General features: G+C 31.5%; 1 protein-coding gene across 1 annotated transcript; it reads left to right on the top strand.

Annotated features, from left to right (window-relative positions):
- The first annotated feature begins 4829 nt into the window (after positions 1–4829).
- On the top strand, positions 4830–5198 carry LOC139864118 (N-terminal acetyltransferase A complex auxiliary subunit NAA15-like). Its single transcript, XM_071852702.1, has one exon. The coding sequence runs from the start codon at positions 4830–4832 to the stop codon at positions 5196–5198; it is 369 nt and encodes a 122-aa protein (XP_071708803.1).
- Positions 5199–11971: the final 6773 nt, after the last annotated feature.

Below are 11971 nucleotides of genomic sequence, written 5' to 3' on the forward strand. Positions count from 1 at the left end.
ATTGCGCGCCGCGCATATACCCGCGCGCCGCGCAGAATTAGAAATCCCAGATGTTTGCCTTCGTGGTTAAGTTCTGACCAGGATTTACACTTGGGTGCGCGCCGCGCAACCCATAGCGCGCCGCGCATCTGCCCAGCTCATTTTGTCTTTGTTTTTCATGTCACAAAAATGTTTCCCGCTTTACTATAACCCCGTTTACCATGAAACTTGACTATTATGCTCATATATGACTTCTCATCATGAGAAAATTGTCGGACACCCGACCCGACCCCGTTAACTTTGACTTTGACCAAGTTTGACTTTTAGTCAAACTTAACCAAACGATTATACAATCGTTCTAACATACTTAACTACTTGTATCGTGCATGAAACTTGACAAATTGATTCACATGCTATATTAATCGAGTCGTAACGAGCCATAGGACTAATTGAACATCTTTGACCGTTTGTGTTTACCGTTATTGATACAACCTATATGTTTAGGTCAAGACTAGCTTTGTCTTTGCACGCGTCTACTTGTTGAAGTACTTTATTAACTCTTGCACTCAAGGTGAGATCATAGTCCCACTTTTACTCTTTTTGAACTTACTTTTGGGATGAGAAAACATAAACGTTCTTTTAAACTACGTGAACACAAGTACAGGGAAAACAAACATTCTACATACGAGTTTGAACACAAATCCTCAATTCGATTATCATTAGTTACATCAGATGGTGTAAGCGAGAACTTATGTTATATGGCCATATGGGTTTGACAAACCCTCACTTCGGACGGTTCGCTACCGTCTACGGGTGAAATATATTTTCGGGAAACAGTGTATGTTCTAACACTATTATTACGGGGTTCAACGGACGGAATGTTAAGCTTTGATAATTGAGTGCTCGTGAATATTAACTTTTAGAATGGATTACTATTATTTCAACTTTGCAAACCTTGTGGTTCGACTTACTTTACTTTTACTCATAAACTTACTTAAACCTATGATTTCACCAACGTTTTCGTTGACAGATTTCTATGTTTTTCTCAGGTCTTACACGATATGTGAAACATGCTTCCGCTCATTATTTGATACTTGCATTGGATGTCGAGTATACATGCTTTTCATGGAGCGTCTTATGACTTTACTTTAAACCATGTCGCCTAGATTTCCTTTGTACTTATAACCTTGTAACTTAACTTTTGGTTGAACAATTCTTGTAAACTTTGGGAACAATCTTGATTTTGAAATGAAGGCGACATATTTTGGTCAAACTTTGTCTTAAAGACTTATGACCATGCAATGGGACCTACGTAGACGACGCCGTCACTTGACGATTTGTCGGGGTCGCTACAAAAAATCGTTATACTAATCTTTTATTATTTATATATAACCCTAATACTTTTATGTTTCTTTTTAATAATCATAATTATATTTATTCTCCTAACTTACTAATAATAATAATAATAACGATAATAATAATAATAACAGTAATAATAAAAGTAATAATAATAAAAATAAATAAGAATGAACTACCTAAAAAAAAAATGAGTTGCAAAAACAAATAATAGCCCATGCCAGGGATTGAACCCGAGACCTCTCGCTCACCCGCACCAACACTCTAACCATCCCTTCTATCCTGCTTATCTGTCTTCCTCTCCTTTTATTTCAATTTATACCATTTTCTGTTCTACATCTTCTTCTTCACAAAGTAACTAATCGATCACTTTTCATTATCTAACTAGTCGACCAGAATACTCATTTATTCGTACACCAACACGGTTTTTGGCTTTAATGTTCAACATAGCATGATTATAAGTGATAAAATGGATTTAAAAAAATAAAAAAAAATATAATTGCAGCAGTGGCTGCCGTCGCTGCTTGAGAAGAAAAAAAAATGATTTCCATTTCGAATGCGTTTTGGTCAAAGGTTATAACACGAATTGTGTTTCACTTCACTCCTAGAAACTTTATCAATCGCCAATTTAACTGGTAACATCAAAACAATTACGAATTTTATGATGAACATAAACTTTGACTTTTTGACATTTAACTTTGACTCAAAAATTACTCATCGGTTTTGCGAATTGATAGTTGAAACTTTGCAGAAAGATCATGTGAACGATTTCTAACAACTTTACATTTATACTTTTTGAAGATTGGTTCAAATTCTGGTTTTGGCTAAAAAGTGGATGTACAGAGGAACCGGGTTCTTACCATTTAAAATCTGATTTGATTCTTCCAATGGCCACAGCAATTAGTTGTGTTTATCTCATAATGATAATGGAAGTCAAATGATTGAAATAATGAACATTAGATGATTGAGTGTTTTTGGTAGGGTTAGAAGTGGAGTAGCAGGTCACGGGTAAGCATAGAAAAAGAATCAGATTAAGAGCTGATAGTGAATATAAGCAATTAAATAATACACATCCTCTTTATCAGATTATATATCTGTTATTTATATTTATTTACGCTTATTATAGTTGTATGTATATACATATCCATATTTCTTTTTATATATAAGCTTATTGTCAATATATACATATACATAATTGTTGTATTAAATTTTATAATTTATAAATCTGATATTCTGTGAATGTAGTTAATAAGAATAATAATGATAGTATATTTACTATTAATAATATTATTCTTATCAAATATTGGTAGTAAAAAAATGATATTAATAATATTGGTAATAATATTGATGAAGATAATAATAATAATAATAATAATAATAATAATAATAATAATAATAATAATAATAATAATAATAATAATAATAATAGCAACCATAACAATAATAAGTATAACAACAATAATAATAGTAGTAATAATATAGTTTGTCATTACTATTATATTTTTAACTTGTTGTTACATCTTATATTATATATGTAAATATTAATACATTAGTAATGTTTTATATAAATATTATATATCTATTCACTATATTATATTATTTCAGAATAGAAATAGGTATTATAAATTTCAACACATAATATTTATATATTTTTTATATATATTTTACAATATGTTTATACTTATTAATAGAAATCATATATAGATTCATATATATATTTATATACATTAGTAATTTATTTATTCTATTTGTTAATTTGCATATTACATTTTTGTGATTCAAATATATCTTATTATTTCCACTACTTACCTTTTATTTATATATCTATATATATTTATTTATAACTATTGTTCGTGAATCGTCGGAATCGGTCAAAGTCAAATGAATTCATGTAAACTGTTTAAAATTGAGACTCAACATTACAGGCTTTGCTTATCGTGTCTGAATCATATAAAGATTAAGTTTAATTTTGGTCGGAAATTCCCGGGTCATCACAAAACTGAGCATGCCACAAAAAGGAATCTTTAGAACTAGAATTAATCATACAAGCAGAATTCATGAAAATGGGAATATTTATGAGATTAAGCATAAACATGCCATTGTTGTAATAGCCAAAGCCAATATACACACCACCTTTAGATACAAACATACTTATAAGATTCAAACACCTACTTATATCCACACTCATTTAAGATAGGATTCGAAATCAAATTTTACGAAGTTTGGATACATACAAAACATTAAAAAGAGTCATAGTATTTCTGGAACTAAATTCCAGCAAAACACTAACACGACCAAGATCATTAGCTACCGATTCATTGTCCATATGAAACGCATCATTGTCAGATACAAATGTCTTGAACCAACAACGATCCTTTCTTGCATGACAGGTGGCACCCAAATCAATTCATCAACCAACATTATCATCCTACACATGATAAAATGCCTTAGAAATATGTGATACATAATTCTGAACAAGATTAAACAAGTCAAGAAATTAACCTTGGTTTGGAGCCCGATCCTTAGATCCTTCTCCTGCACCCGAAGTGCTTGCTCCATCAATGTTCTTCACACGAAAATCCCTTTTGAAATGGTCGGATTTACCGTACCTCCAACAAGTCCTTTTGGTAATCTTTTTGGAACCATGCTTACTAGCATTAAATTTTCGTTTATTTCCATTAGGCTTCTTGTAGTTGTTGTTTATGTTACCACAGTTATTATATTCTATCATATTGACAGAAGATGACATCGTTTCCTTACCCTTACCCTTATTGCCTTCTTACACCTGTATTGATTCCTCAGCACACAAGAATCCACACAACTCGGTCAAACTCATTTCTTCTTTCTTGTATTTGAAGGTGTGTTTAAACTCTTGCCAAGATGGTCGGAACTTGTCAATAATACAAGATACAGAAATGGATTCATCCATTTTCAAGTTATGTTGAGCAGATTGCCCCAAAATCCTAAGGATTTCATGGAATTGCTCCATAACAGGCCTATTGTCAACCATCTTATTATTATTGAAATTACTAATGAGAAACTTCTTACTAGAAGCATCTTTAGCCATATACTTGGTATGGTATTACAGATAACTTGGGGACCAAGTATCTTTATGAATTTGGAGAGCAAGTTGAAAAGTTGTACAAAGTATTGCTTACGATGAATCCCGACAACTACAGATACTATCAAGAATTACAAAAGTGTGTTGTGCATGTTGTTAGACTATACGATTTATTAATTCTGTCATGGTATCAGAGCTAAGGTGAACGGTTTGTTCTACAGCGAGTCCGAGTCAGGCCCCCATGTGTGTTCTACGGTTTGTTCTAAAACGCCACCAACAAGTTACCACTTTCGCATCTTCACCCTTCTCTTTCACATCACACGCCCCCCGCCTTCTTCTATATAATATAAAACCCTCATTAAACTTCTATACCCTGTAATTTATTTATTTCTCTCTCTAAAAATCATTCGTCAAAATACAATCCAACAATAAAATGGGCGCTTCGCTCCCACTTAAAGAAGCCAATCTCTTCAAACTCATCGTTAAATCTTATGAAACAAAACACTATAAAAAGGGGCTAAAGGCTGCAGATGCTATAGTGAAGAAATTTCTAGATCATGAAGAAACCCTTTCAATGAAGGGATTAACATTGAACTGCATGGACCGTAAGCAAGAAGCATATGAGCTTGTACGACTAGGATTGAAGAATGACCTGAAGAGCCATGTTTGTTGGCACATATATCGCCTTCTCTACCGGTCAGACAGAGAGTACAGGGAGGCAATAAAATGTTATAGGAATGCTCTGAGGATAGATCCTGACAATATTGAAATACTAAGAGACCTGTCTCTCTTACAGGCATAAATGCGAGATTTGTCAGGTTATGTTGAAACTAGACAACAATTGCTGACTTTGAAACCCAATCATCGGATAATTGGATTGGTTTTACAGTTTCTCATCATCTAAACTCCAATGCATTAAAAGCAATTGATATCTTGGAAGCATATGAAGGGACTCTTGAGGATGATTATTGTGATGACCCGGAAATTTCCGATCAAATTTAAACTTTAATCTTTATATGTTCCCGACACGATGAGCAAAAATATGTAATGTTGAGTCTCGAAAGTTTTGAAAACTATATTCATATAATCAATTACCCTTTGACCATGCCTAGCGATTCACGAACAATTATATATACATATACATATGTGTGATTATTAAATTGAGATATATTATATAAAACATCGAACGGATTAGTGGATATGATTATAAGCTATGAGATCTATTTTATGAACCTGGAAATACTATCAAGGTATTGAATGAATTATATGTTACATGAATGTATTTGTTCAATGTATGTTTATCGACGAAATTAAAAGATAATTTCAAATGATTGAATTATCAGATACATTGAATTATGATTTCGAGTCTCTGTTATGAGGTCCACTTTGAATTAGAAAACTCTTACTTTTAACGGTATTCGGAAAATGGTAAAGTGAGTTATAAGTGAAGACAAGCGTGTCAATTAACGGGAACTAGCCAAATCTTAGTGGAGTTTTCTGTTCGACTTTCTATATAAACGTTAACTAGTTAACCTTCCTATTATTTAGAGTGAAAGTGAAACTTTGGGAATATAGTTATATTATTTAGAAAGTTTAAGGAAAACAAACTAAACGTTGACGCATAAGGAAATTATATTTTTAAAGTATAAACGTTATAGGATATAATATTATAAACGATCTTCAAATATACTTTGAAATATAATTAAAATCTAAATATTTTATTAAAGTATTTCAAACCTATATATTATAAATATATTTTAATTTAGTCAAAAGATGTTTTGGTTTAAGTTAATTTTATTAAATATACTTCGATAACTAACGAGGGTATGAATTATAAAAGTAAATGACCAAAACACTCAAAAGATTAAGTTACACTCTGAGTGTGTTAGTTTTTAATTAATTTAAGTCTAGTTATTAATAAAGGTACATGTCACAAAACATTTAATTTAAAATAAAATATTTTGACAAACAACGAGACTTTGATTTATAGAAGGAAATGACCACAACGCTCAACTTTATAAGTTTTATTTTTGTAAGGTAATTTATTGTTATGTAAGTCTAATTTTTGTAAAAGGTACACGTCACGTAATATAAAGGGCTAGTTTTCTAAACGTACGAAAGTGCGGTCGAAAAACCGAAAGTTGTACATGAGTCGTGAGACCACGTCCGTGTCATTTTTGTAAAAATTATATTTTTACCATGAATGTGAATATAATATAATATATAATTAATCATATGAATTAAATATATATTTATATATAATATTATTAAATTAAAAAAAAATGAATGATACGTAAGTTTTGTTTCAAAGAATCACGGGTCATAATTGATGACCACTTTTTCCTATTCTAACGCACGTTTTTTTTATTTCTATTTTTTATTATTTATTTATTTATTATACTATTATAATTATATAATTATATTATTATTATATGACAACTTGTAAGACACTTCTATAAATCATTTCGACCTTGATTCATTTTTTTGCATTCAATCCAGTTCTTCAATCTCTCTATACCTCTCAATATGTATATATATTTATATTATTAATATTATTAATCTTATTATTATGATTATTAGTATTAGTATTTATTATTATTATTAGTATATATTATACATAAAATACTACGAAAAGGGCATACGCGAGCGAATTCAAAATGAGTTTTTCGAGTAGGATAGGGCTAAGGAAATTATGGGTTATAGCTAAGGAGGTGATGGGTATGGTCCATGGGTATGCTCGTGAGGTCAATTTAGTATTTATCATCTCCGTTGCATCTACGTACCTTTCCTACAATATTGAACCTCAATATTGATACGTGAGCACTCATAACTTAACTTTTATTTATTAATAGTGTATCCCTGACTAGTGCTCGAGAAAATAGGATTATGCATGCTTGTATATTTGATATTTCCCTTAGATAGGTTATGTTGAATCTTAAAGGTTGTTATACTAGGGATGAAATAAGATATAAGATATGCATATCCTTAAAAAGCTAGTGAAAAATTAAGAACTTTTCCTTTAGATATCAAATGGATTCGATGAATAGATTAGAAGTTATTGTCAATTGAATTTTTGTATCATTATTAAAAATGATTATCATTATCATCGTAATTATCGTCATTCTAAGTTTTATCTAATTATTATTATTCTGATGATTATTATTATTATTATTATTATTATTATTATTATCATAATTATTTTTATGATATTAAATGAACTTTATAAAATTTATTACTTAAGATATATAAAAGTATACCTTAATATAAAATTGTATTTATTAATAGAGGAATTATATTATTTACTCTATTAAATTTTTTTTAAAAATATTTTAAGAATATAAAACGACGATATTTAAATAATCGTTTATAATTTTTTTAAATCATTTTGAGTCAAAATAATTTTTGTCGACCTTTGCATATTAGACTCGAGCATTAGGATTGTGGTACACTATGACTTAACTTAATGTATTAGACAAATATTGACAAATACATAAATATATATATAATTACTATAGGTTCGTGAATCCAAGGCCAACCTTACACTTGTTCAATGATGTTATATGTATTTTTACTACAAAATACAGTATGGTGAGTTTCATTTGCCTTTTTACCCTTTATATTTTTGGGACTGAGAATACATGCGCTTTTATAAATGTTTGACAAAATAGACACAAGTAATTGAAACTACATTCTATGGTTGAATTATCGAAATCGAATATGCCCTTTTTTTATTAAAGTCTGGTAATCTAAGAATTAGGGAACATACACCCTAATTGACGCGAATCCTAAAGATAGATCTATTGGGCCTAACAAACCCCATCCAAAGTACCGGATGCTTTAGTACTTCGAAATTTATATCATATCCGAAGGGTGTCCCGGAATGATGGGGATATTCTTATATATGCATCTTGTTAATGTCGGTTACCAGGTGTTCACCATATGAATGATTATTTTTGTCTCTATGCATGGGACGTATATTTATGAGAACTGGAAATGAAATTCTTGTGGTCTATTAAAATGATGGAAATAAATGATTATGATAAACTAATGAACTCACCAACCTTTTGGTTGACACTTTAAAGCATGTTTATTCTCAGGTGTTAAAGAAATCTTCCGCTGTGCATTTGCTCATTTTAAAGATATTATTTGGAGTCTTTCATAGCATATTTCGAAGAACGTTGCATTCGAGTCATTGAGTTCATCAAAGATTATTATTAAATCAATTTATAGTTGGATAGTGGATATTATGAAATGGTATGCATGCCTGTCAATTTTCGATGTAAAGAAAGATTGTCTTTTAAAAACGAATGAAATGTTTGTAAAATGTATCATTTAGAGGTCAAATACCTCGCAATGTAATCAACTATTGTGAATCGTTTATAATGTATATGAACGGGTCCTTTCAGTTGGTATCAGAGCGGTGGTCTTAGCGAACCAGGTCTGCATTAGTGTGTCTAACAGATAGGTCGATAGGATGCATTAGTGAGTCTGGACTTCGACCGTGTCTGCATGTCAATAGTTTTGCTTATCATTTTGTGTCAAAAATTAACTACTTATCATCCTCAGGAAATTACCTGCTTATCATTTTTAGTCTAAGACACGTCTTGTTGCATTTATTGCATAATAGTGTATAGACGAAATCTTATCCTGGCATATCTGTTATTGTGAACCTTGACTGACATTTTTCAAAGATTCCTCCGTAATTTTTGGGAATTTGGTAATATATATGCATATATAAACTATGTATTGAAGAAAACCAAATCTAACTCCTATAGTCTATTTCATATCAAAAATTCATTCCCTTGATCATACGAGATGGATCCCTCAACCAGTTCGAATTCCTCAGATTACGACTGTTATTCCGATATGGATTTTCATTCAAGCTCTGAAAACAGTGTGACCGGAATGGATCAACCAATCAGCCATCATCTATTCTGGATGAAATGGGGATGGGTTCGTAGCCTCCTCAATCATTGGAGACAAGAAGAAGGTGATCCCTTCCATCCACCAAATTGCCCTCTTGGCAATGAACCCGAAGCACTTACCGGCGAACCTATTCGCGAAACTATTTTCTCTCTCATTTCCAGAGTATCTCGTCACGATTATATACTACACCAATTTCTAGATTATATTTATCCGCTCGTCCAAACTGCTAATCACCCCGGTGTGATAGAAGAAGTCAACGAGCTTCGAGCTCGGGTAGTGGCTTTGGAGAATATGGTGCGAAGGTTACAAACACCATCAACAGCACCAGCAGCGTAACCGGTACTGCCAGTAACATCCACATCGCAAGCCTCAATACCATAAGCACCAGCAGCATCACTGACATCAACAACAACCACCATCATTAACATCAACAGGATCATTACCACCACCAACAATCACATCCGCATCACACACCTCCATATCCCAATTTGTACATCGGATATCAACGTCACACACACCACAATTACCAAAGAGTACCAATAACAACAAACGATGAAGTATTGATTCATAACTTCATCGGAGAAACATTCTGTGGTGATTATGTAATCTCTAGAGTTTTAGGGATTATCTATCTCAGCCTTAACCGTAAACCAGATGAGTGGACATAGATGATAGGGAGAAGAATCGAAACCCTGACAAGAATGGTGCGCGGCTTACAAGATAGACTTGTTGTACCAACAGCATCAACAGTACCCTTAACCTCACCAACACAGTCAATGCTGTCAACATTGTTAGAATCGTCAGCACCTCCAACCTCACAAGTTTTGCCAGTTCAAGAATTACTGTGGAAACCATTACGAATTAACAATGAGTATTTTGTATCAACGAGTTATGAAGTATTAACTCATTCTTCTGAAGAAATTATATATATATTTTATATATATAAATTCTGAAACTATATAAATCTTTCGTACTAAGCCATTGAGTATGAATTGAAAAAGGGTAGATACTACTCGAATAAATTCATATTACTAATATGCTATGATGTACATCTTTCGTTAACAACCCAACCATCGTTAGCTACAATCTCTGTTTCAATTAAATGAATTCAGGTTTATAATAAACCAAGTGTATAATTCAATAATTTGTTTGATTTTCACTTTCATCTTCAATGTACTCGGAACTTACTGAAAAACGACATTCGTATCTTGCGAAGTTCGCAAGAATTCTTCAAACGTCAACATCCTTCACTAAGGAATATCAATAAAAATAAATATTTAAGTATTGATTACATTAGTAAAATACTCTGCGAAGATTATGTAATCTCTGATGTTTTAGAGATTATTCATTTCGAAATTCAAGCCGAAAATCAAATGAGTTTAATATGATATTAACTCATTAAATCGGTATTACATCTGAAGAAAATAAATATGTAATTATATTTTCATAAAAGATTGTAAATAAAAAAATAAAAAAATTCCCTTGTACAAAAGATTATTTGTGAAATTTTTTTAACGGGTAGGTAATACCCGAGAGATATTTAAATTCACAATTAATATGTTACATTCTTTGAATCTGATTCAACAATCACCAATTGTATTCACTACTCTCTCAACAATATACAATCTTTCGTAAAAATCAAAACAACTATTCTCATCCAAAAATTTAATTACCTATTCTGATTATGACAAATCAAAATCCAAGTCAACTTATAACAGAAGACATCACTCTTAGAATTCCTACATCTGTCAAAGTCATACTTTGAATTCAAAACTGTGACAGAACATCACTTTTATTTGTAACACCCAGAAGTATATGAAAATCATTCGAGATTCAGGAAGATTTCATCATTTGGATATTGACTATGACAATCTGTATTTCAAACCCTTCGAAATTTCGAAAGACACTTCAATAATGAACAATCAAGATGATGATGCAACCACACGATACTCGAAGTCTTTTACCTGAAAAACTCTCGAAACCAAAGTCATAGTTTAACACGTACCGCGTCAAAATTTTTTAGCAATTATTAGCAAAAACAAACTTAATGATTCCCTTCAAAATAGCCAATTTTGTCACAGCTCCAGCCAGTCAACTTCGACTTTTCAGTCGGACCAGTCTTATTATAACCCCGATAGATACGTTGCCCTTTCGTCATTGTTACTGGGAAACTTTTCATATTCCACCATATTACCACCAGCGTTTAATCATCTAAGCCATGATTCTTCTGATGTCATAACCCGTCCTTAACCATAAGAACGTGTTAGATAACGTATGATTTCATTGCGAGGTATTGACCTCTATATGCGACATTTTTAAAAGAGAAACTGCATATATTATACATTACAAACCATAACCATTATTTTTGTTACAAGCTTTAGACAATAAAAAGATGATTATCGTTTAGCGATAATCTTCGACTTACAAACTTTACATATAATGATAACAACACGATTTCGAGCATATTTTACAACACAAATCCTTGGGTATGCAGTTTTATTTTTGACACAAATATGCGTACGCAAGATCCTGCTCAAATTCAACATAATGCAGCGGAAGCTTTAGTAATCACCTGAGAATAGACATGTTTTAAAAGGTCAACATAAAGTTGGTGAGATATAGGTTTAATGCCGGCAGCAATATATATAT

This window comes from Rutidosis leptorrhynchoides, chromosome 8 (genome assembly GCF_046630445.1).
Source record: "Rutidosis leptorrhynchoides isolate AG116_Rl617_1_P2 chromosome 8, CSIRO_AGI_Rlap_v1, whole genome shotgun sequence".
NCBI lineage: Eukaryota > Viridiplantae > Streptophyta > Magnoliopsida > Asterales > Asteraceae > Rutidosis > Rutidosis leptorrhynchoides.